This window comes from Phaenicophaeus curvirostris, chromosome 3 (assembly GCF_032191515.1).
Source record: "Phaenicophaeus curvirostris isolate KB17595 chromosome 3, BPBGC_Pcur_1.0, whole genome shotgun sequence".
Classification (NCBI taxonomy): domain Eukaryota; kingdom Metazoa; phylum Chordata; class Aves; order Cuculiformes; family Cuculidae; genus Phaenicophaeus; species Phaenicophaeus curvirostris.
This window is the reverse complement of record NC_091394.1, coordinates 98,919,805-98,945,508: the sequence shown is the minus strand read 5'-3', so window position 1 is coordinate 98,945,508 and position 25,704 is coordinate 98,919,805. Positions and strand designations below refer to the sequence as shown.

General features: G+C 49.9%; 1 protein-coding gene across 5 annotated transcripts in view; it reads right to left on the bottom strand.

Moving 5' to 3' along the window:
* ARHGAP39 (Rho GTPase activating protein 39) overlaps positions 1-25,704 on the bottom strand; it is a 127,686-nt gene that overhangs the window by 50,141 nt on the left and 51,841 nt on the right. The window contains exon 1 of one of the 5 annotated variants that reach the window (XM_069854820.1): positions 21,827-22,179. The exons of 1 other annotated variant lie outside the window; for it this stretch is intronic. In XM_069854820.1, coding sequence (XP_069710921.1) covers positions 21,827-21,867 — 41 coding nt within the window. In that variant the 5' untranslated portion in view covers positions 21,868-22,179. Of the gene's footprint in view, positions 1-21,692; positions 21,722-21,826; positions 22,180-25,704 lie in introns of those variants that run through there. 3 more of the 5 variants (XM_069854816.1, XM_069854821.1, XM_069854817.1) reach the window with 3 other exon arrangements.

The following is a 25,704-nucleotide window of genomic DNA, read 5'->3' as shown; positions in this document are numbered from 1 at the left end:
AATGGTTGGAACTGGATGAGTTTGGAGGTCCCTTCCAACTCAAACCAGTCTATGATTCAGTTCTCCCTGTCCTTGCTGTCTTTTCACTCCTCCAAAAAGGCACTGAGATATTGGAACAGGTTGCCCAGAGAAGCTCTGGCTGTCCCAGCCCTGGAGGTGTTCAAGGCCAGGCTGGAGGAGGCTTTGAGCACCCTGATCCAGTGGGAGGTGACCACGGCAGTGAGGTTGGAACTGGATGATCTTTAAGGTCCCTTCCAACCCAAACCATTCTACGAAGCTTTTTCACCCGTCCCGTTGTCCAACGTCCCAGTTTGCACGGATGACTTTGGTATCATTGCCTCCCTTCTGGCCTAGAGGACACTGGGATAAGAAGACACCAGCTTGCAGAGATAAATCCCCACAGCTTCAAAGGACGGCTCAGAAACAGGAGAGGATGAAGCCGGTGCCTTCTTATCGGAGCAAGTTCGACTGCTTTCTGGTGGGTAGCAACACTTCCAATCCAAGCTTCACAGCGTTGAGCGTCAGCTCCGCATGATCTCCTTTCAACTCTCAAAATAAAGGAGTCTCGGAAGCTGCCAGAGAGGAGATAACACAAACAGGCGGAGATGAATCAAGGATCTGCATGAAAGCAGCAAATTCACCAGGCTGACCTCAAGCTTCTCAAAGCAGCTCCAGCATTTTTAGCCGGAGGCTTCTGTGATCCCGTATCTCTCCATACACCAACTAATAACTCTCTTAGCTCCTTGCCAATTTAGGGAGGTCAAGGTCTTGAGGAGATCAGCCTCTAAGAAGTTTTGTTTCGAAGGAAAAGAGGATGATTGAGGACAGAAGGACACAAATGGTGCTTTTGCTGAAGACCAGAGAGCTCAGCCCAAGAGAATCATAGAATCATAGACTCACCAGGTTGGAAAAGACCCACGGGATCATCAAGTCCAACCATTCCCATCAAATACTAAACTGAGCCAGCTGAGTCGTTGCTGCCCTTGTCTCTACAAAAAGGGTGGTAGAGAGGGATGGAGGCTACCACGGGATGGACCAGGGAGGGGAACAGCAAGCACAGTTCTCAGAGAAGGGGTGAGACCTCACCTGGACCCCTGTGTCCAGTTCTGGAATCTTCAGCATCGGAAGGAGAGGGATCTGTTAGAACGAGTCCAGAAGAGGCCATGGAGATGATCCAAGGGCTGGAGCACCTCCCATACGAGGAAAGGCTGAGAGAGTTGGGGTTGATCAGCCTGGAGAAGACTGTGGGAAGACCTTAGAGCAGCTTCCAGTATGAAAAGGGGCTCCGGGAAAGCTCGGGAGGGGCTCTGGATCAGGGAGTGCAGGGACAGGACAAAGGGGATGGTTTGAAGCTGAAAGAAGGGAGATTGAGATGAGATCTCAGGAAGGAATTCTTTATTGTGAGGGTGGTGAGGCCTTGGCACAGGTCTCTCAGAGAAATCGTGGCTGCCCCATTCTGGAGGTGCTGAAGGCCACGTTGGACGAGGCTTTGAGCAACCTGATCCAGTGGGAGGTGTCCCTCTCATGGCAGGGGGTGGAACTGGACTTAAGGTCCCTTCCAACCCAAACCGTTCTAGGATTCTATGATTCTGTGAAGGTAGCAGATGGTTTCCACCTTGAAGATGGATCATTTTGGATGGTGGCTTCATCTGTGCTGGCACTCGAAGAAGACGCCATATGTGTCTCCCCAAATCAGGTCTAGACGCGAGCACAACTTCAGTGTCAGTGTTGTAGTCACAAACCCAAATTCCCAGCGCTGAAGCTTCCAAAAGCCAGCCTGAAGATCACCGGAGCGCTGCGAGGTGCCAACACCAACTCTAAAGCTTCTTTAAAAAGAAAGAAAGCTTATTTTGCTTTTCCAACCAAAACCTTCAGAAGAAAGATGATTAAAGAGCTATTAATAGTAACGATCTCCGTGGAATATTGGAAGTGTGAAATAGCGAGTGGAACGCTTTGAAATTTAAGTCATTTTCCCAAAGCCTATGAACAACCTGGAGCAACTCAAGAAAAATCAGGAATGACTGGAATTCAAGGCAGAAAATTATTCCCCCTCAAAAAAAAAAAGACCTTCTGCAAAAAGGAATTCTGCAAATTTGGTGGATGAGAAGCTCAACATGAGCTGGCAACGGGTGCTCACAGGCCAGAAAGCCAACGGTGTCCTGGGTGGCATCCAAAGAATTGTGACCACCAGGATGAGCGAGTGGATTCTCTGCCTCTACTCCGCTCTACGTTAGACTCCACCCGGAGTCCTGTCTCCAGTTCTGGAGTTCTCAACAGAGGAAGGACATGGAGCTGCTGGAGCAAGTCCAGAGGAGGCCACGGAGATGATCCAAGGGCTGGAGCACCTCCCACATGAAGACAGGCTGAGGGAATTCGGGTTGTTCAGTCTGGAGAATAGAAGGCTCCAAGGAGATCTTAGAGCAGCTTCCAAGTATCTGAAGGGGCTTCAGGAAAGCTGGGAAGGGACTTTTTCCAAGGGTGTGGAGTGATGGGATGAGGGGGTAACGGCTTTAAGGTCCTTTCCAACCCAACCCATTCCATGATTCTATTTCCATGATTCGTTGACTTTGAAACGTCCCTTCCAATCCGAACCATTCCATGATCCTTGAGCACAGATGCTGGTGGCAGCTCTGGGGACAGAAGGATCCACATCCCTCAGGGCGGAGGCTGATCATATTTGAGGGCAACCAAAGCCAAATTGGGGGAAGTAGATGAGGTCCCGCCTGGCAACGAGAGCGAGGAGCATTCCAGCAGGGTCGGCAGCTGCTGAATCCCAACCCTCCCCACCACGTGTCCTTGGAGCTCCTGCCGAGGACTATGAATTCGTTAACTCCCTGCAGAAGGAAAAATTCATGTGGCTGCAGCTAGGAGTTGAGTTTGACCCAATCCTGAGGGAGAAAGATGAAAGGAGAGGAAAAAGGAGAGGAGAAGGGAGAGGAAAAAGGAGAGAAAAGGAGAGAAAAGGAGAGGAAAGGAGAGGGAAAAGGAGAATAAAAAAGAGAGGAAAAAGGAGAAGAAAGAAGAGAGGAAAAAGGAGAGTAAAGGAGAGAAAGGGAGAAGAAAAAGGAGAACAAAGGAGAGGAAAAAGGAGAGGAAAGGAGAGGGAAAAGGAGGAGACGAAGGAGAGGAAAAAGGAGAGAAATTAGCGGAAAAAGGAGAGGAAAGGAGAGGAAAAAGGAGAGAAAAAAGAGGGGAAGAAGGAGAAGAAAAAGGAGAGAAAAAAGGAGGGGAAGAAGGAGAGGAAAAGGAGAGGAACGAAGAGGAAAAAGGAGAGGAAAGGAGAGGAAAAAGGAGATAAAAAGGAGAGGAAAAAGGAGAGGAAAGGAGAGGAAAAAGGAGAGGAAAAAGGAGATAAAAAGGAGAGGAAAAAGGAGAGGAAAGGAGAGGAAAAAGGAGAGGAAAAAGGAGAGGAATAAGGAGAGAAAAAAGGAGAGGAAAAAGGAGAGGAAAGAAGAGGAAAAAGGAGAGGAAAGGAGAGGAAAAGGGAGAGTAAAGGAGAGGAAAAAGGAGAGGAAAAAGGAGAGGAAAAGGGAGAGAAAAAAGGAGGGGAAGAAGGAGAGGAAAAAGGAGAGGAACAAAGAGGAAAAAGGAGAGGAAAGGAGAGGAAAAAGGAGATAAAAAGGAGAGGAAAAAGGAGAGAAAAAAGGAGAGGAAAAAGGAGAGGAAAGGAGAGGAAAAAGAAGGGGAAAAAGGAGAGGGAAGAAGAGGAAAAAGGAGAGTAAAGGAGAGGAAAAAGGAGAGGAAAAAGGAGAGGAAAAAGAGGGAAAAGGAGAGGAAGAAGGAGAGGGAAAAGAAGAGGAAAAAGGAGACAAAAGGAGAGAAGGGGAGGAAAAAGGAGACAAAAGGAGAGAAGGAGAGGGAAAAGGAGAGGGAAAAGGAGAGGGAAAAGGAGAGGGAAGGGAAGGGAAGGGAAGGGAAGGGAAGGGAAGGGAAGGGAAGGGAAGGGAAGGGAAGGGAAGGGAAGGGAAGGGAAGGGAAGGGAAGGGAAGGGAAGGGAAGGGAAGGGAAGGGAAGGGAAGGGAAGGGAAGGGAAGGGAAGGGAAGGGAAGGGAAGGGAAGGGAAGGGAAGGAAGGGAAGGGAAGGGAAGGGAAGGGAAGGGAAGGGAAGGGAAGGGAAGAATATCCAAGCCCTTAAATCCGCAGGGAATTTATCTCCGTGAGCTGCCTGGCGCTGTAAAGCCTCACTGCAAACTCACGGGGGGGCTGAAGGCAGCAGGAAAAGAATGAAAATTCCACCAAAGCTGTAAAATTTGCCACTTTCCCTTTGTGAACTCAAGCGGTATCGGAGCAGGGGAGGTTAATATCGTTCACCAGATGGAACACGGGGAACTTAAAGCAGTTTACAGCATAGGATTGTAAACACACCCACCCTGACGTATTTAACTCCCAGCTGGGGTCTCCCAGGTAGGTCCCTGGTGCCAAGCCTGTCCTGGGAGGAAAAGGAGATTTGACAGTGCCAGAGAAGGCGAAAAAACCCATAATAAATTAATTTTATCGTTGGCATTGCAGGGTTGTCCGGAAAAGGTTGTTTTCATGGATTTGCTTGTTGTGGAAAGTGAGTCTGAAAGCACGCCCTGTGCTTCTGAACTGGGATATATTGAAGAAGCAAGAAGTCCGCGACAAATGGACTTTGGGGAACGACAGACACCGGATCTGACATCCGGAGAAAAATATGCGTCCTTGCTGTGGGCTTGCCAGAAAGAGATTAAACATCGGCACGGCTCGGCTGGGGTCAAGCGCCTGCCTCGCAAATCCCAAGCAGGGTCTTTGGGGTGTTTCTGTGGAGGGCAAAGCAGAAGGACCTACAGGAAAGCTGGGGAGAGGCTCTTGAGCTGAGATCTTTGAGGTCCCTTCCAACCCAAACCATTCTATGAGATGCCTTGAAGAACCCCCCATTCAGCAGGACAAAGGATCACAAAGCTCTTTAAATGTACGGCTGGTGTTGAAAAGGAACAGATTCTGCTTGTTTAAAGGTTTAAACTGGAAGAGGGTGAGTTCAGACTGGATATAAGGAAGGAATTTGGTACGATGAGGGTGGCCTGATCCAGGTTGCACAGAGAGGTGGTGGTTGCCCCAGCCCTGGAGGTGTTCAAGGTCATGGTTGATGAGGCTCTGAACGAGCTGATCCAGTGGGAGGTGTCCCTGCTCACGGCAAGAGGTTGGAATTGGATGGGCTTTGAGGTCCCTTCCAACTCAAACCATTCTATAATTCTGTGTCAGATGACTTTCAAAGGTCCCTTCCAACCCAAATTTTGAGGTGCTGAGGGGCAGGGTTTAGTATTTGATAGGAACGGTTGGATAGGACCTGATGACCCGGTGGGTCTTTTCCAACCTGGTGATTCTATGATTCTAGGATTCTGTGATTCTAGGATTCAAATCATTCCACGATTGGATGACCTTGTCCCAGCTCCTGCACGAGCCTCCCCAGCGTCGGAGCAGGGTTGGAAGCAGCAGCTGCCAAGAGAACAGGTGATTGGCCCCCGTTTTGGGGCCAAAAAGAAGCCACTTGTCACAGTCTTGACGTGGTTTGATTTCCCGTCGCGGCTGGGCTGTGGGACAACAGGGGGAATTGGAGGCAAGGACCATGACTTGGGATGCAAACAAGGAATTCCTTGTTCCCAGGACGGGAATTTAACCGTTGCAGTTGCCGCATCCCGTAAAGGCAGAGTTCAACCCTACAAATCCCTGCGATGACTGGAGCAATTAGAGCCTGTAAGACAAGATGACCTTTCCGAACCACGCGGCAGAGAGATTGTCAGCAGGAGCCTGCTCCCTCCAAAATATCAGATAACCTTCTCGGTCCTACGCTGATAGGAGGAAAGCACTCAGAAGCGGCGCTCCCCCTCTTCCCGACAGCGACGCCGTGATATTTATAGGATGAGGAGATAACGCTGGAAAACACAAAGTGCTCGGCGCTTCCAAGCAGCAAGACAGCAAATCTCATTTAGCAAAAGAAACCTCCCCCACCAGCAGCAAAGCGGGGAGAAGCTTTTGGAACACAGCCTCAAAGAATCGTAGAATGGGTTGGGTTGGAAGCGACCTTAAAGATCATCCAGTTCCAACCCCCCTGCCACGGGCAGGGACACGTCCCACTGGATCAGGTTGCTCAGAGCCCGGATCAGGTTGCTCGGAGCCCCATCAGGTTCCAACTCCCCTGCCGTGGTCAGAGACACCTCCCTGTGGATCAGGATGCTCAAAGCCTCATCCAACGTGGCCATCAACACCTCCAGGGATGAGGCAGCCACCACTTATCTAGGCAACCTGAGCCAGGGCCTCATCACCCTCATCGTGAAGAATTTCTTCCTAAGATGTTGTCTAAATCTCACCTCTTTTAGCTTAAAATCATTCCCCCTCATCATATCCCAGCACTCCCTCATCAAGAGCCCCTCCCCAGCTTCCCCGGAGCCCCTTTCCATATTGGAAGTTGCTCTAAGATCTCTCCAGAACCTTCTCTTCTCCAGGCTGAACAATCCAAACTCTCTCAGCCTGTCCTCAAAGCAGCGATGCTCCAGCCCTTGGATCATCTCTGTGACCTCCTCTGGACTTGCTCCAACAGCTCCATGTCCTTCCTGTGTTGAGGACTCCAGAACTGGACACGGGGCTCCAGGTGGGGTCTCACCAGAGCCGAGCAGAGGGGCAGAACCCCCTCTCTCACCCTACTGGTCCCACTGCTTTGGGTGAAACGCAGGACACGGGTGGTTTCTAGTCTGCAAGCACACGTTGCCAGCTCATGTTGAGCACCTCACCCCCCCAACACCCCCAAGTCCTTCTCCTCAGGGCTGCTCCTAATCCCTCTGTCCTCAGCGGAAAGGCAGGAGCCAATTTATAATCGTGCACTGGATCTGCGTGACAGCTGGTGCCCCTGCTCCTCGCCATCCTAAGCCCTTTCCCTACCCTCCACGCACCGTGTTTCGCTACTAGAGGAAACAAAAAGCCTCCATCACTCCTTCAAATACCAAGGTGGACAAAAAGTAGAGGGAAAACGGAAGGGAAACGCCTGCTTCCCGCACAGAAACCTGGCCATATGTTCCGCTGTTATAAATCACGTCCGGGCGCACAATCCAATCACAGTTGGTGTGAAATCTGTCATTCGGGCTGCCAGGATGATTTAAAAGGGAGGTAGAAAAGCAGGTTGCTCCCCACGTCCTCCTTCCTCCAAACCTTCTCCCTGTCTAGGAGAAAAACGAGTCTGCACCTTCCTGGGGGAGCCTGAGCATCCAACCACGATTTCCCCTCCTCCAGCTCCATTCCTGCTCCTGAGGGGATGTCCTTGCACTTCAGGAGTTTAATTTAAAGTTCTCCTGGTGGTTGCAGACATTTCGTGACCTCTTGGAGACACCTCAGGAGATCGGCTTGTCCTCCAGGCCATCATTATGCCACTTGGAATTAATGCAGCAGCATAAGGGCACCTCAAAATCGAGGAGATCCATGCTACACAAGGCAGAAAAGCCCAGATGGCAAGAAGAAAGACATCTCTGATGGTCGTGGAGGCATGAGAGGAACACAGCAGACCCAACACAGAATCATAGAATGATGGAATCATTAAGGTTGGAAAAGACCTCGAAGCTCATCCAGTCCATCCATCAGCCCAACACCACTGTGCCCACTAAACCATGTCCCAAGGAAACTATTTTATTGCTTATACAACAAGCAGAAAAGCTGGAATCCTCTTCTACACCGTGTTTCTCAAGCTTCTACCCTTTTCTGTCTACACCTTGTGCAGTCACTAGGCTTTTATATAGAATCATGGAATGGGTTGGGTTGGAAGAGACCTTAAAGACCATAGAATCATGGAATGGGTTGGGTTGGAAGAGACCTTAAAGGTCATAGAATCATGGAATGGGTTGGGTTGGAAGGGACCTTAAAGATCATAGAATCATGGAACGGGTTGGGTTGGAAGAGACTTTAGAGATCACAGAAAAATAGAATCATGGAACGGCTTGGGTTGGAATGGACCTTAAAGATCACAGAACCATCGAATCATGGAATGGTTTGGATGGGAAGGGACCTCAAAGCCCATCCAGTTCCAACAGGGACACCTCCCACTGGATCAGGTTGTTCAAAGCCTCATCCAACGTGGCCTTCAACATCTCCAGGGATGGAGCATCCACGACTTCTCTGGGCAACCTGGGCCAGGGCCTCACCACCCCCACAGGGAAAAGTATGACGTAAACTACTCCAAAAAAAGTCCCAGAGCAAAGCAGAGCAGGGACTTTTCACAAATGCTCTTAGATGAGATGACAAAGACAATTTTTACGATGCGTATGCAGCAAAAACACATTCTTTTTTCTCTCTCTTGGGGGAAAAAAACCAGCTGACCTTAAGGACAAATTGAAAAACTGCAGTAAAAGCCTGGATAACCTTGAAATGGAAAAAAAAGATGCCAAGAATACATTTATTTTTCTGGTTCATGGAGTAAAGGTTGGATGTTTTACTTAAAGAAACAAATCGGGGATGTCAAGAAATACGATTTCACCTAAAAATAGGATCAGCGCTGGTTAATATTTTCATTGATGATAACGGCAGAGAGATCGAGGGCACCCTCAGCAAGTTTACAGGTGACACCAAGCTGAGTGGTGCAGTTGTCACACCAGAAGAATGGGATGGTGTCCAGAGGGACCTGGACAAGCCGGAGAAGTGGGGCTGGGTGAATCTCATGAGGTTCAACAAGGGCAAGGACAAGGTCCTACACCTGGGACTCGGGCAATCATCGGTTTCGATACAGGTTGGGGGATGATGTGGGAGGGTTGAGCTTGCTCAGCCTGGAGAAGAGGAGGCTCCGGGGAGACCTTAGAGCAGCTTCTGGTACCTGAAGGGGCTCCAGGAAAGCTGGAAAGGGACTTTTTCCAAGGACATGGAGTGATGGGATGAGGGGGGAGCGGCTTTAAATTGGAAGGGGAAGATTCAGACTGGACATTAGGAAGAAATTCTTCATGATGAGGGTGGTGAGGCCCTGGTCCAGGTTGTCCAAGGAAACTGTGTCTGACGGCCCCAGGGGAGATGTTCAAGGCCAGGTTGGATGAGGCTTGGAGCAACCTGATCCAGTGGGAGGTGCCCCTGCTGACAGCAGTGGGACTGGAACTGGATGATCTTTAAGGTCCCTTCCAAACCAAACCTTTCTATGATTCCAAACCAGAGACTTTTAGACACGAATCACATTAAATGGATGCAATGAAATGAGATGCTTTCATGTTTCCCACTCTTTGGAACCAAGATCATCCCAACCAGAAAAACCCACCACGAGAGAATGACTTGGCAGGTGTGAGAGCATTTGCTGTTTGCTCGAGACTCTTCTGGCAGAGGCAGAGGACTCCTGCGGCTCACGCCCTTTGGTGAACATGACCACTACAGGATGGACCTCAAAACTTGGCCTGGATGGTCTTCCAGGATGAGGAACGCTGCTCCCCACCATCAGTCTAAGGCACTCACATTACAGGAGCTTCCCAGAGGTCCCTACATACAAGAGAAAAGGAAACCTTTGTGCCTCACCTGGAGCAGAAGAAGAGGAGGATGAAACTGAAGATGAGAATGAAGCAAGTTCTCTGGAACTAGGGAAAACCACATGTAGCTTCCCAAACAACCCCAAAATAAAACCCCCAGAGCAGCCCCCCGACTTCTCAAGGTCTCAGTAATAGAATCGTGGAATCATTAAGGGTGGAAAACACCTCCAAGCTCATTCAGTTCAACCATCAGCCCAACACCACCGTGCCGACTAAACCATGTCCTGAAGTGCCACATCTACATGTTTTCCAAACACCTTCATGGATGGGGACTCCATCGCAGCTCAGAGCCTCTTGAGGTGACCACTCTGAGATTTGTCACGGCCTCTCTAGATGACCACACTTGTGTGAAGACCTTGCAGTTGACAAAATTGAGAGCCCTCCAGCTGTGCATCACCTCCCACCTTTCCCCCGTATGCCATCCATGGAAGACTCAGCTTCCATCTTCCCTATCACCTCATCCGGCAGATGAAGGTGACAGTTGGATCTCCTCAGCCTCCTCTCCAGGCTGAAGAAGCCCAGCTCTCATTAAACTCTCCTACCAACACAACACCCTCTATGACGTGGCAGCAGATCCATCTGCTCCTCAGCGAGGAAGAAGATGTTCCCCCACATTGATTATCCAATAGTTGGGATGACATTCATGGAATGATCGGGCTGTGGCACCATCTGTTCGGAACCAGACATGGTGGAGGGGTAAAGCTCCGCTTGCGCATGACAATGCTTTCCAGTGGAAGCCAGAAGATCTCAAAGACCTCATTGGTTTTCTCTTCCAAGGACCACAGGAACCTTTCTGCTCTATATTTGTTAAGAACCAGTAGGACCACAAAGGACTCTGCTATCCGAAGACATCCATATGGACTGACTTTGTCCCATCCCACCCCGGCAGAGAGAGAAGGAAGGAAAAACCAGCACTTCACTTGGAAAGCAACCGGATTGCACAACGCGTGGTGTGGCACAGGAAGCCTGATCAAACACACAAATACCTCCAGCACCCTTCACACTCTTGGTTTCATGGAATCATGGAATGGTTTGGGTTGGAAGGGACCTCAAAGCCCACCCACTTCCAAGCTCCTGCCATGAGCACGGACACCTCCCACTGGATCAGGTTGACCCAAGTCCCATCCAGCCTCCAGGGATGGGTCATCCATGACTTCTCCGGGCAAGCTGGTCCAGTGCTTCACCACCTTCACAGTGAAGAATTTCTTCACAATATCTGACCTAAATCTCCCCTCTTTCCACTTAAAACCATCCCCCCAGCCTGTCCCTGCACCTCCTGATCAAGAGCCCCTCCCCAGCTTTCCTGAAGCCCCTTTCATAGAATCATAGAATCATAGAATAACCAGGTTGGAAGAGACCCACCGGATCATTGAGTCCAACCATTCCTATCAAACACTAAACGATATCCCTCAGCACCTCGTCCACCCGTGCCTTAAACACCTCCAGGGAAGGGGACTCAACCACCTCCCTGGGCAGCCTGTTCCAGTGCCCAATGACCCTTTCTGTAAAGAATTTTTTCCTAACGTCCAGCCTAAACCTCCCCTGGCGGAGCTTGAGGCCATTCCCTCTTGTCCTGTCCCCTGTCACTTGGGAGAAGAGTCCAGCACCTTCCTCTCCACAACCTCCTTTCAGGTAGTTGTAGAGAGCAATGAGGTCTCCCCTCAGCCTCCTCTTCTCCAGGCTGAACACCCCCAGCTCTCTCAGCCGCTTCTCGTAAGACCTGCTCTCCAGCCCCTTCACCAGCTTCGTTGCTCTTCTCTGGACTCGTTCCAGAGCCTCAACATCCTTCTTGTGGTGAGGGGCCCAGAACTGAACACAGGATTCGAGGAGCGGCCTCACCAGTGCCGAGTACAGAGGGAGGATAACCTCCCTGGACCTACTGGTCACGCCGTTTCTGATCCAAGCCAAGATGCCATTGGCCTTCTTGGCCACCTGGGCCACTGCTGGCTCATGTTCAGTCGCTGTCAACCAACACCCCCAGGTCCCTCTCCTCCAGGCAGCTTTCTAGACAGACTTCTCCTAGTCTGTAGCACTGCACAGGGTTGTTGTGCCCCAAGTGCAGGACCCGGCACTTGGCCTTGTTAAACCTCATGCCACTGGTCTCTGCCCAGCGGTCCAGCCTGTTCAGATCCCTTTGCAGAGCCTCCCGACCCTCCAGCAGATCGACACTTCCACCCAGCTTAGTGTCATCCCCAAACTTGCTAAGGGTGCACTCGATGCCTTCATCCAGGTCGTTGATAAAGACATTGAACAGGGCTGGACCCAGCACTGAGCCCTGGGGAACCCCACTTCTAACTTTCAGTACTAGAAGGCTGTTAGAAGGTCTCCTTGGAGCCCAAGGCCCAAGGAGATGCCTGCAGCCTCCTTGGGTAAGCACAGAAGAAGGTGTTTCACAAGAACTGTGCCCTCAACGCCAGCCGTTGATGCCATTTATGGAGATTTTGTGTTCATCCCAATAAAAAGGGTCGTCTGAATCGCCAGGGCACGTAAAACATTTAGCATTTGACAGCTCCAAGGATCAGAATTCTACAGAGGACTCACCGAGCGAATTTCAACGGGGGGAAAGCACCGAAACCTGCCATTAAATCCCATTCTCTGGGGTCGGAAGGTGGGCTGTGGATTACCATAACTACATGCCTAGTTGACAACAGCCACATACTGCTTTCCAAATGATATATTCCTCTCAGCTCACTTTTGTTCCTCCTCCTCCCCCAAATTCTAGAGGCGTTCCAGTCGTGCCTAGAAATAAAAGAGCACCGTTTGCTAATTCGGTACTAAAACAAAAGGCAAAAATAATAGAGGAGTCTCAAACCTCCCAGCGTTTTCATTCAGCTTGATCTGTTCAAGGGTTTCAGCACGCTGGGCACCCTTGGAGAACAGCCCTGCTCATGTTCTACCAAGCAAAATTGATGCCTACATCCCCACGGCCCTGAAAATTAGCGCTCTGGCTCTCTGTGAATGGTGTGGGAGAACATCTTCCCATGCTATCACATCTCCTGGTGGAACTCCTGCCCCTGTCCTGGCTGCACAAGAACTGCTCCTGGTTTTCTTAGAATCACAGGATCGTTAAGGTTGGAAAAGACCTCTAAGATCTTAGAATCGTTTGGTTGGAAAGGATCTGTGAGATCATTGAGTCCAACCACACCTGTCCACTACCAAACCAGATCTCTGAGCACCTCATCTACCGTTATTTTAAATCCCTCCAGGGATGGAGACTCAACCATTTCCCTCAGCAGCCTGTCTCAAGAAGTCCAAGTCCAGCCATCAACACAACACCCCAGCGCCTCCTAAAACATGTCCCTGAGCACCACTTATATATGTGTTTTGAACCCCAGCAGCAATGGAGACTCCACCACTGCCCTGGGCAGCGTCTTCCAATGCTTCACCGCTCTGTCAATAAAGGAATTTTTCCTAATATCCGATCTAAGCCATCCCTGAGGCCATTTCCTCTTGTCCTATCACTTGTTACTCGGGAGAAGAGACCAACATCCAACTGTAGACAGTGACAAGTTCTCCTCTCAGCCTCAACAACCCCAATTCTCTCAGCCACTCTTCATAAGACTTGTTCTCCAGCCCCTTCACCAGTTTTGTTGTCCATCCATCCATCTTGTCATAACTGGATTGGGTTGGAAGGGCTTCGAAGTCCCTTCCAACCCAAACTATTCCATGATTCTATGACTCTATGCTATGAAATTATTGTCGTCTACTCCTCATCTCCTCAAGTCTATGACATCTCACCATCACTTGGTGAACCACGTTCACCCAAAGTGTGCAAAACCACTACGAAGTCCTGAATCCGTGCTACAACATTAAAGCCAAGTACTTCTGGAGTAGAAAACCTGGAGATTTATTCCTTCTGTCGCACAAAATGGCTTAAAAACTGTGTCACAAAGCCTCTACAATGATAATCATCATCTTTGGTGAGCCCTGATTTGTTACAGTGAGGTCACAGATAAGAAGAGCCCTGTGGCAGGACACGTTATCAGGCGAGCTATTAATTATGACAGTGTTTAATTACCTTAATCCATTTAATAACACATTTTGCTAAAATTAGCAAGATAAATTGCTCCGATAGCACTGTAAGAGCTGAATTATGCTCATATTCCTGGTATTTAATCCATTTCTCCGAGTATTTGGATACAGAGCACAGCTCTTTGGGGTGGGAACGTGGAAGAATGCTTCTTCTGCAGCTTCTGCAGAGAATCATAGAATCATGGAATCATTAAGGTTGGAAAAGACCTCTAAGCTCATCCAGTCCATCTATCAGCCCAACACAACCGTGCCCACTAAACCATGTCCTGAAGTGCCACACCTACATGTTTTTTAAACCTCTCCAGAGATGGGGACTCCACCACTGCCCTGGGCAGCCTCTTCCTGTGCTTCACCACTCTTTTAGCAAAGCAAATTTTCCAAATATCCAATCTAAACCTCTCCTGGTGCAACTGGAGTCCTGTTCCTCTCATCGAATCGAGGACGTCAAGTGAGGAGATGATCAACACGACAAGATCTGGCTGAACACCCGCTCTCGGTCACCGTGAGAAGAGCCAGAGCTCCCGAAGCTCTGGATGTTCCCAACCTCCGGAGCTATTTGCAGCCAGGCACAGCTCCCGGCATGAGCTCAGCCCGTGCCCAGCAGGCAGGTGGTCCAAGGAGCTTGAAACATGGTGTCCTACTGCCTGTTCCCAGCATCTCGTAGCGAGTCATTCAGCTTCCCCCACAATTTATGCACGCTCTTTGCCACCACGTCAAAGCTGCGCTCTTCCAGTTCTTTTCAACGCTTTAGGAATCCCATGGTTGAGTGTGGGAGCAGGGATGCAGCTGCCTTTTGGATGGGTCTTTCCGGCAAAGCAACATGAAATGTTGAGACCCAAAGCGTTTTCCCTCAGATTCTCTCTAGACAGCCCAGGCCAGGGTTTCACCATCCTCAGAGTGAATAATTCCTTCTTTCTACCCAGTCCAAATCTGAGCACACCACATTTAGGAAGTTGTTGGAAGGGGACACGAGCCACCACACAGGACAACAGGAGATCCCGGCAGCACCTGGAGGTGACGACAATGTTCTAGCAGGAAGGGTTGAGGGCAAGGAATTGGAGAACCATAGAATGGTTTGGGTTGGAAGGGATCTCAAAGATCATCTAGTCCAAGCCATGGGCAGGGACGTCTCCCACTGGATCAGGTTGCTCCAAGCCCCATCCAACCTGGCCTTCAACACCTCCAGGGATGGGGTAGCCACAATTTCTCTGGGAAACATGGTCCAGAAGAAGGTATGATCTGTCTCTAGGAAGGAGCCTCTGAACTGGAAGTGTTGAGTGCTACGACACGCTATAGTGTGTTACGGTAACCAGTGTTACCAGAACAATTTCTAGAGCCTTTGGATTATAGGAACCCTTGGAAACTCCCAGATCTCTCAGTGTTCTTTAATCCCTAATCCTCTCCAGGTTCATTGTGCAACCACATGCAAAACACTTCCTTTCTGCCTCCGTTTCCTTCTCCTTTTTGTGGTTTAGCCATTCCAGAAGAAGGCAGGAAGCGTAGTGAAGACCTGATCCAGCTCCTTCCCCGCTATCTGTCAGCTCCATGGCCATGGAAAGTCACTTCTTGGTCAAGCCCAGGTATAAGATACATCCTCCCGCATTAAATCACGGAATCATTAAAGTTGGAAAAGACCTCTACGATCACAGAGTCCAACCATCAGCCTAGCACCACCATGCTGACTAAATCATGTCCTGAAGTGACACGGACATATATTTTCTGAACTCTTACAGGGATGGGGACTCCACCACTGCCCCAGGAAGCTTCTTCCAAGGCTTCACCACTCTTTCGGTAAAGATATTTTTCCCAATATCTAATTTAAACCTCCCTTGGTGCAACTTGAGACCATTTCCTCTCATCCGAAAGAAGCTGCTACCAGGAAAATTGAGTCCTTGCTGTAACTCAGAAGAGCCAATACCTGTTCTTCGCTTCTCTCCATTAGTGGGATGACGTCCATTAGCGCAGAACTATACTTCGGAGGAGACCTATTAAAGGATCTCAGCATGCCTTAAGGCACCACTTCCCGTTCCCATGTAGCTTTCCTGCTTCGTTTAATTGTGTTTGACGCTGCTTGAGGTTCTCAGGGCACTTTCATTGAATCGTGGAATGGTTTGGGTTGGAAGGGACCTCAAAGCTCATCCAGTTCCAACTCCCCTGCAATGGGCAGGGACACCTCCCCCTGGATGAAAACGCTTAAAGCCTCATCCAACCTGGTCTTCAACACTTCCAGGGATGGGACAGTCATGACTGTTCTGAGCAACCTAGGCCAGGGCTTCACCACCCTCACGCGAAACAATCTCCTCCTAAGTTCTCATCTCAACCTCCCCTCTTTTACCTCAAACGCATTTCCCTTCTCCTATCCCTGCATTCTCTGATCAAGACACCCTCCCCAGCTTTTCTGGAGTCCCTTTAAGTACTGGAAGCTGCTGTAAGGTCCCCCAAAAGCCTTCTCTCCCTCATCCTGTCCTCATATGGGAAGTGCTCCAGCCCTCAGATCATCTCTGTGGCCTCCTCTGGACTTGCTCCAACAGCTCCATGTTCTACCAGTGCTGAGGCCACGTCAACAAGAGTATTTTTTAAGCTTTAAGCTGAAAGATGGGAGATTGAGATGAGATCTTAGGAAAAAACTCATTCCTGTGAGAGTGGTGAGGCTCTGGCTCAGGTTGCCCAGAGAAGTTGTGGCTGCCCCATCCCTCTAGGTGTTCAAGGCCAAGTTGGATGAGGCTTTGAGCAACCTGATCCAGTGGGAGGTGTCCCTGCCCGTGGCAGGGGGGGTTGGAACTGGATGGGCTTTGAGATCCCTTCCAACCCAAACCACTCCATGATTCTCTGATCTCCTCTGCTCTATCTAAACAGACTAAAACCACCGTGTCTGCACAGCACCAAGCATGGCAGAGGTCCAGGCTCAAGCCATGAACCTCAGATGCTGTGAGGCAGGAGACGTCGCAGCCAAATTTAGATCTAGTGCAGGAACCAGTGAGCTGAGGAGAGACACAGTGGCAGCAGCATGTACATCTCCTGTTCCCCTGGTTCCCTTCCATGATTTCTCACCAGTCCTGTAAGGAAGCCCCAACACCACATGTCGCAGCAACGTGCCCGGTACCAGCCTGACGTTTATCTCATTACTGCAGACACTGCAGGAGGAGAAACTGGGTTAACCAGATCTCAAAGGAAAAGAGCGAGCAGCTGCTGGGGAAATGAATCGTTTGAAAGAAGAGTCATCTCACGTGGCATAACCGGAAAAATGTAAAACCTATTTCTCTGACCTTTCGGATATCTTAGGTTGTCAAATTAGTGACCAGCAGGTTGAAGGAGGGGATTCTGACCCTCTACTCTGCTCCTGTGGACCTCACCTGGAGCCCTGTGTCCAGCTCTCGAGTCCTCAGCACAAGAAGGGCCTGGATCTGTTGGAGTGCGGCCAGAGGAGACCACAGAGATGATCTGAGGGCTGGGGCACCTCCCGTATGAGGACAGGCTGAGAGAGTTGGGGTTGTTCAGCCTGGAGGAGAGGAGGCTCCGTGGAGACCTCAGAGCAGCTTCCAGTACTTAAATGGGGCTCCGGGAAAGCTGGGGAGGTGACCTTAGAGCCCATCCAGTTCCAAACCCACTGCCATGGGCAGGGACACCTCCCATTGGATCTGGTTGCTCCAAGCCCTGTCCAACCTGGCCTTGAACACCTCCAGGGATGGGGCAACCACGACTCCTCTGAGCAACCTCCTCCACCCTCACAGTAAAGCATTTCTTCTTCATCTCATCTCAATCTCCCCTCTTTCAGCTTAAAACCATTCCCTCTCATCCTATCCCTGCACTCCCTGATCAAAATTCCCTCCCCAGCTTTCCTGGAGCCCCTTTCAGGACCAGAAGCTGCTCTAAGGTCTCCCTGCAGCCTGCTCCTCTCCAGGCTGAACAACTCCAACCCTCTCAGATTGTCCTCGTACGGGAGGTGCTCCAGCCCTCAGATCATCTCCGTGGCCTCCTCTGGACTTGCTCCAACAGCTCCATGTCCTTCCTGGGCTGAGGACGCAGAACTGGATGCAGAAATCCAGGCGAGGTCTCACCAGAGAGGAGCAGAATCCCTTTCCTGGCTCTGCTTTGGATGCAGCCCAGGACACGGTTGATTTTCCGGGCTGCAAGCACAGCTTTTCCGACAAGACCATCCCTTGGATCGAATATCAATCACATACAACTGTGAAGACCAAGTTCTCCACGCGCAGTCAGGCCACATCGCCGGCTCTTCAGCACTAATTTCTCCCTTGGCCATTTTCATCTTCTGACTCAGTACGTAAGAGATAAATCTGCCCTATCATTTTTTCCCATCTTCCTGACCGCTACATAATTAACACGGCTCTTTTCCTTCTTCTTTTTTCAGGGTGGTTTTTTTTTTTTTCTGTCGCAGCCTTGTCTTTTAAAGATTTAAACCCATTTTTCTGCTCCAACTGTCACAGTCGCCCAACCGAAACCCAACCTGCTGCCTGTTGGCCTTGTTTACAAAATACTGAGCCCAGCATGTTGAGGGAGGTGATTCTGCCCCTCTACTCCACTCTTCTGAGACCCCACCCGGAGCCCTCACCCAGTTCTGGAATCCCCAACAGAAGAAGGACATGGAACTGTTGGAATGGTTGGACTCGATGATCCGGTGGGTCTCTTCCAACCTGGTTATTCTATGATTCTATGATTCTATGAATAGGTCCAGAGGTGGCCATGGAGATGATTTGAGGGCTGGAGCACCTCTGGTATGAGGACAGCTTGAGAAAGTTGGGGTTGTTCAGCCTGGAGAAGGCTCCAAGGAGATCTTAGAGCAGCTGCCACAACCTGAAGTAGCTCCAGGAAAGCTGGGGAGGGACTTTTTTCAAGGGCGTGGAGTGATAGGATGAAGGGGAACAGCTTTAAATTGGAGAGGGGGAGATTTAGATTGGACATTAGGAAGAAATTCTTCATGCTGAGGGTGATGAGGCTCTGGCCCACGCTGCCCAGAGAAGTTGTGGCTGCCCCATCCCTCTAGGTGTTCAAGGCCAGGTTGGATGGCGCCTTGAGGAACCTGATCCAGTGGGAGGTGGCCCTGGCCATGGCAGAAGGGTTGGAACTGGATGGGCTTTGAGGTCCCTTCCAACCCAAACCATTCCACGATTCTGTGAAACACCCAAGTAGCTCTGGGTCACTGGCACCCAAGCAACTACTCATTAACTGATCGGTTCCTGCCTCATTATCCAGCCAGAGGAAGTCTTACAGGATTCCCAGGGACACATTTAGCTCTAATTTAGATATTCGAAGGATAACAAGATGCATTTTGGCACATCCTTGGGGATGTGGCAATAGAAGACATTTGCCTGCATGCTCTGGATAGGACAGGTTTCTTCCAAGGCTCCGAATCCCACAGAAGACTGAGAAGTAAACACTTCGTTAGGACACTTGCCCATCTATAGATTAACTCGGATTAACCAAACCCCTTCCCAACATTTGCTACAAGTCATATTTAAGCATGAAGGTGATTCAAAGGCTGGAGCACCTCCCATATGAGGACAGGCTGAGAGAGTTGGGGTTGTTCAGCCCAGAGAAGAGAAGGCTCTGAGATCTTAGTGCAGCCTTCCAGTCCTGAAAGGGGCTCCAGGAAAGCTGGGGAGGGGCTCTTGATTGGGGAGTGCAGGGATACAATAAGGGGGAACAGTTTTGAGCTGAAAGAGAGATTTAGATGAGATCTTAGGAAGATATTCTTCTCTATGAGGGTGGTGAAGCCCAGGTTGCCCAGAGACATCACGGGTGTCCCATCCCTGGAGGTGTTGAAGGCCAGGTGGGATGGGGCTTGGAGCAACCTGATCCGGTGGGAGGTGTCCCCGCCCATAGCAAGTGGGCTGGAACTAGATGGGCTTTGACGTCCCTTCCAACCCAAACCCATCCACGTTTCTAAATTTACTCTTGCAATTCAAGCAGCAATCGCTGCCCTCAGGGAACGATGGCGGAGACTCAAACTCGTTTGGCAAAACCAGCTCCTAAAGAAAGTTCTGCCCAACCGCTGAAAGTGCTTTGGTCGATTTTGGTTTGTTTTGGAAGAAGGAGGTTGAGGGATGCCCTTCCTCCCCCAACAAGGGTTGCCGTCTCCATGCTTAGCTCAGCATCCCGCTCTCATGGGGGGTGAGGATGAGACTCACCTAAACTTCCATGGGGAACATGGGTGGAGGCAGCATTTTTCTGGCTCCCCAGTCTCACCCACAGGGGCTAATTAATATTCCTTAAGTGCCGCACCCCTAATTACAATAGACTAAGCGAGCGCAAAAGTGCTTTGGTCTCGAAAGTTGGACTTGTGTTTTTCCCGTGAATTTACATTCCGCAGAATGCCCATTCATTAAGTCCGTGTTTTTAATTACGGCATCAAACCCCGTTGATTAGAGTACAAAACCCCATCGACTCTGAAATTAGAGCACAAAAAAGCTCATTCCTCGAGTCCTGAAGCAGAGCAGTTCACTGAGAAAACATTTCTATCTGAAGCGAAGGATGCCTGGTCCCAGATGATGACATACGCTCAGCCCTGGCAGAGATGGGATATGAGACAAAAGCTCGCCTCGTTAGGATAAATTAGCAGATTTAGCAGTGCCGTGGAGGACCTGGGGCAGCTCTGGATGGTGCAGGCTGCGCTACAATAGCTGGACAGAGCTGTAAAGCCCTTTTGAGAAGATCACGTGTGACGGGCTTCCGTGGCACAACGCCTCCAGGACCGTCCCGAATGCCCCGCGCCTGCATAGACCACGGCCCTTGACCGCATCCGCCGTCTACGCAGGACACGGGATGGAAACAGAGCAGGCAGTGTTTTGCCGAGCCCTTTTGAGGGCAGTCGCAGCAAGTGAGGATGGAAAAAAGCACTAAAGGGCAAGGCTGTCCCGCTGCCAGGGAATGCTCGCTCCCAATAGACCATAACGACTCCTGAAGCTGTCGACAGCGACCGTACAGAGGAGGTGACCACATCAACGCGAGTATTTTTTAAGCTTTAAGCTGAAAGAGGGGAGATTGAGAGGAGATCTTAGGAAGAAATGTTCTCTTGTGAGGGTGGTGAGGCACAGGACCAGGTTGCTCAAGAAGACGTGGCTGCCCCATCCCTAGAGGTGTTGAAGGCCAGGTTGGATGGGGCTTCGAGCAACATGATCAAGTAGGAGGTGTCCCTGCCCATGGCAGGAGGGAACTGGATGAGCTTTAAGATCCCTTCCAACCCAAACCTTTCTATGATTCAGCTTTCTCTCTATCTGCTGTCATTTCATTCCTTCAAAAAGGCATCCAGAAACCATCCCAGGCTGCCCAGAGAAGTTGTGGCTGCCCCATCTCTGGAGGTGTTCAAAGCCAGGCTGGATGAGGCTTTGAGCAACCTGATCCAGCAGAAGGTGCCCCTGCCCATGTCAGGGAGTTGGAACTGGATAAATTTAAGATCCCTTCCAACTCAAATCACTCTATCATTCTATTTAATGAGCAGCAAGGTGTTTGGAGGAGAATGTGATGTTGTGTTACATCCCTTTAAGCACAAATGCCTAAAGAAAACACTGAAACCCCCACGCAAGGCAAAGAATCAGCAACAGCAGGCGACTTCTGCTCTGCAAGAGTTTAAGCTCTGCAGCAAAGCTCAGTCCAGAAGTCTATCAGCCTCCACTGTCAAAAATGCTGTGAGATCTTCATCTGCCTGGAAAAAGAGGCTCCGGACATCCCCTCACTCCATCGTCGCTGCTCTCCCCAGGGCTTTAGTGCTCGGTTGTTGACAGCTTCACAGAGGGAAGCTGGTGAATCATAGAATCATGGAATGGTTTGCGTTGGAAGGGATCTTAAAGTTCATCCGGTTCCAACCCCCATGCCCGAGGCAGGGACACCTTTCACTAGATCTGGTTGCTCCAAGCCCCATCAACCTGACTTCAACACCTCCAGGGATGGGGCAGCCACGATTTCCCTGGGCAACCTGGGCCAGCGCCTCCCCCCGTCACAGGAAAACATTTCTTCCTAAAATCTCATCTCAATCTCCCCTCTTTCAGCTTAAAACCACTCCCCCCCATCCTACCACTGATAGGATCCCCTCAGCTTTCCTGTAGGCCCCTCAACCTGCTCTTGCTGCAAGCAGCGTGGCACCAAGTAGCCTTTGGGACAGCATGAAGCCAAGAGAAGATGAGTTTCAGGAGGATATTTTATTACCTACGTTTTCGCATCCAGAATTGTGACCGAACCCAGTGAAGCAAAGTCACCTCCACGAACCGCGTTCAATCCAAACCTGCTATTAGAGCCACCAGCGACGTAAAAGCCGTCGTATCCATAAGCCCCGTGCCCACCTCCTTCCACAAGGACGTCCCGTCATCCCCTCATCTGCCATCTCGCTGCATCCCTCCAGGCTGTTCAAGAGACGAGGCTTCAGGGCCACCTCCTTCTTCTTTTTGGTTGAGGACACATCCACCCAAAGGGGTCTAATTTGGGGTGCTTCTCCAACAAGGCTGCGAAAGCGAGTCGTTACGTGCCTCCTCGAGGAGAGCGAGCGGGCTGGTGAGCTCCAGAGGGCTTGGCAGAGCGCCCTCCCCTCCCAAGCCGTGTGGGTGACGGCACTGCCCTTCCAACCCAGCCTCCCCCGGGGTTTTGCAACAGAAAAGAACCACAGAGGAGCTGTCTGCTGGAGCCAGACGGCTCTTTCAGAAGAGCTTAATTAGTTGGGCTCCTAAAGACGTGACGGGAAACAAGGGGTTGCTTTTTTTTTTTTTGCTTTTTTTTTCAGTTTGGGCATTTCTTGTTTCAGAAAGTTGGCAACCAACCTACTTCAGAGCCCATTCATGATAATTCGGCTGCTCCGAGAACTCGAATGAAGCGATTATAAACAGGAGGAGCCTGCCCAGCAGCCCTACGAGTTGTTTATCAGGGAGTGCAGGGAGAGGACGAAGGGGAATGGGTTTGAGCTGGAAGAGAGGAGATTGAGATGAGATCTTAGGAAGAAACTCTTTCCTGTGAGGGTGATGACCCACTGGCACAGGTTGCACAGAGTAGTTGTGGATACCCATCCCTGGAGGTGTTCAAAGCCAGGCTGGATGAGGCTTTGAGCAACCTGATCCAGTGGGAGGTGTTGGATCCATGGCAGGGGGGTTGGAACTGGATGAGCTTTGAGGTCCCTTCCAACCCAAACCATTCCGCGATTCTATTTATACCAACCCTGAGGGAACGCAAGGGTCAATCCTCCTGGGATACGTGACGCGTATGGGATGGAATATTCTGTTAGTCAGTTTTGGGTCCCCTGTCCTGGCCGCTCCTTCCTGCAGGTGCCAACCTTTTCCACCTCTTTTACTTACAACGTTCCATCAACTTGATGTTGACCTTCACCTCCAGAAGGACAAATGCAACCAGTGGCCTTTCTGCATTCCAATGCCTCGTTACTTTGGTAATAATCATAAATTTTAAGCGTTATCATTTCTAGCAACAGACACTGACACAGGGAGTCCCAGGACAGGACGAGGGGGAAGGGTTTGAAGCTGAAAGATGGGAGATTGAGATGAGATCTTAGGGAGAAAGGTTTTCCTGTCAGGGTATTGAGGCACTGGATGACGTTGCCCAGAGAACTGGGTGTTGGTCTCTTTGCTCAAGTAAATAGGTGATAGGAGGAGAGGAAATTGTCTCAAGCTGAGCCAGTAGAGGTTCAGATGGGACATCAGGAAAAACTTCTTCACTGAAAGGGTTATCAAGAACTGGAAGAGCTGCCCAGGCTGGAGTCTCCATCCCTGGAGGTGTTTAAAAGATGGGTAGACCAGGTTGCCCAGAGCAATTGTGGCTACCCCATCCCTGGAGGTGTTCAAGGCCAGATTGGATGAAGCTTTGAGCAACCTGATCCAGTGGGAGGTGCCCCTGCCCATAGCAGGGGGGTGGAACTGCTTTAAGGTCCCTTCCAACCCAACCCATTCCATGATTCTATGATTTCCCTAATCCGGATGCTTTAGGACAACAGGGCTGGCCTCAGATCTGCTGCATTCTTTGAAAAAAAGGGGAATTTAAATAAAATAAAGCAGCCTGACCTCACCACCCATTAGTTTTGACCTCGCAGCTGCAGCAGATGGCTTGCAAAGGGGATGAACAATGGTCCTCGAGTATAAAAGGAAGAGAAAAAGAGACCCGACGCAGGAAGAGTTCCTTCTCTCAAGCCAGAAGCTGAACTCTGGACAAGACCGAACCCCGTTTTGCCCAGGCAGAAGCAGCTCGGAGGAGACCTAAACAGCCTGAGATGCTGTAATCAGCACAAGATCTGAGCTTTAAATCCTACATATTTAATGTCTCGGGCAAGCAGTCCAGAAATGACACTGTATAATCCATTTTTAATGCTCTTGAGTCTTCTCCCTGATGTCATTTTCTGCCTAAAATGTTTCCTGAGCAACAATTTATCCTGAGTAGTTTATTACCGAAGTAAAACAGAGGAGGAGTTCAGAGTGAAATGATTCTCCCAGCTAGAAGTGCCCATTCCATAAATGAGATATCTTCTCCTGATGGCTTTGGGGCTGCTGAAAGAGGTTCTTTTCTCCTCTCGAGGCAGACGCATGAAGATATAAGGAATGAATTCTTCACACTGAAGGTGGTGGGACACTGGCCCAGGTTGCCCAGAGAGGTGTGAGATGCCCCATCCCTGGAAACCCTCAAGGTCAGGTGGAGGTAGAACTGGGCTCTGAGCACCCTGATCCGGTTGGAGATGTTCCTTCCCATGGCAAGGCAGTTGGAATTGATGGGCTTTAAAGGTCCTTTCCAACCGAGATGATTCCATGATTCTATCTTGTCCTACCCTGTGAAGGATTCTATGATCTCCACGCACCATCAATCCATAATTTAACTCTGTAGACAGCAGTTTATCAACTCTTGAGTCTAAAGTTGGAGATCACAGTGATACCATGGGAATACTCCCGACTTGCTGTGTTTTCCACTGTGATCAGACAAAAAACCTGCAACCCAGCACTGGTGGGACAACCACTATGGCTTTTTGGCTTATTTTCTCCTATGGGAAGAATCAGGTGGCTTTTTGACCAGCTTGAAAAGCATGGAAGTCAGTTTGTCTCATTTCAGGTAGCACCAATTGTCCATCTTTACTTAGAATAATGGAATTATAGAATCACGGAATCACTGGAGTTGGAAAAGACCTCTAAGTTCATCCAGTCCAACCATCAGCCCAACACCACTGTGATTACAAAGCGTGTCCTAAAGTGTCTACATGTTTTTTGAACCTTTCCAGGGATGGGGACTCCACCACTGACCTGGGCAGCCTCTTCCAATGCTTCACCACCTTTCCAGTAAAGACATTTTTCCTACTCTCCAACCTAGACTTTCCCTGGCACAACTGGGGGCCACTTTCTCTCATCCCATCACTTGTTCCTTGGGAGAAGAACCCAATACCCACCTTCCTACAACCTCCTTTCATGGAGTTGTAGAGGGCAATGAGGTCTCCCCTCACCCCCTCTTCTCTAGGACTTCCTTAGGACCACGCTTCAGCTCCCACAGCTTCTCCAGCACCTCAGAATTCAAGAATCTCCCATTTATTTTGCCAGGTTTCACCAAGATTTATTTGAACCGGGCTCTGATGAGGCCAAATGACTCATTATCACTCAAAGACGCGTCTTGAACCAACGCCGGAACCCACTATTGTGGTTCTAATTGTCTTCAGCTTGGAGAAAGTCACTCTGAATAATGTCTTCATTTCCCAAACTGTACAACTGGGAAAACCCTGACCTACTTGGCAACAGTGTGAAGAGCCAGTGCTTTTTTTCCCCCCTTTTTTAATGATTTAAGACAACTCAAACGCGAGGCACTGGAGAGGAGGGAACTCCACAAAGTCATTAACAGAGCACCAGAGGGACAGCTTGAAAGCTACTTATCAGAATTTTCCCTGTAAGCCAAAATCTCTCTATTAATTTGCCCAAAAGCCAAATCAAACAAACTTTACATCGTGCTTTGATGGTTGCCAAAATGAGCTTTGCCAACAAGGAGAAGGCTCTGAAGGAAAGAGGCTCCTACTGCAACCTGTAGGAGAAAGAAGATGAGGATTTACCAGCCAACGTGGCCCAAAAGTAGAAGAAAGTGGTTGTTTTTTTCAGATGAAGGTCACAGATCCTGAATTGAACCATGTTGGGAAATGGAGGTGGACCCTCACGCCTCTCCTCTCCTCACAGAATCATCGAATGATTTGGGTTGGGAGGGG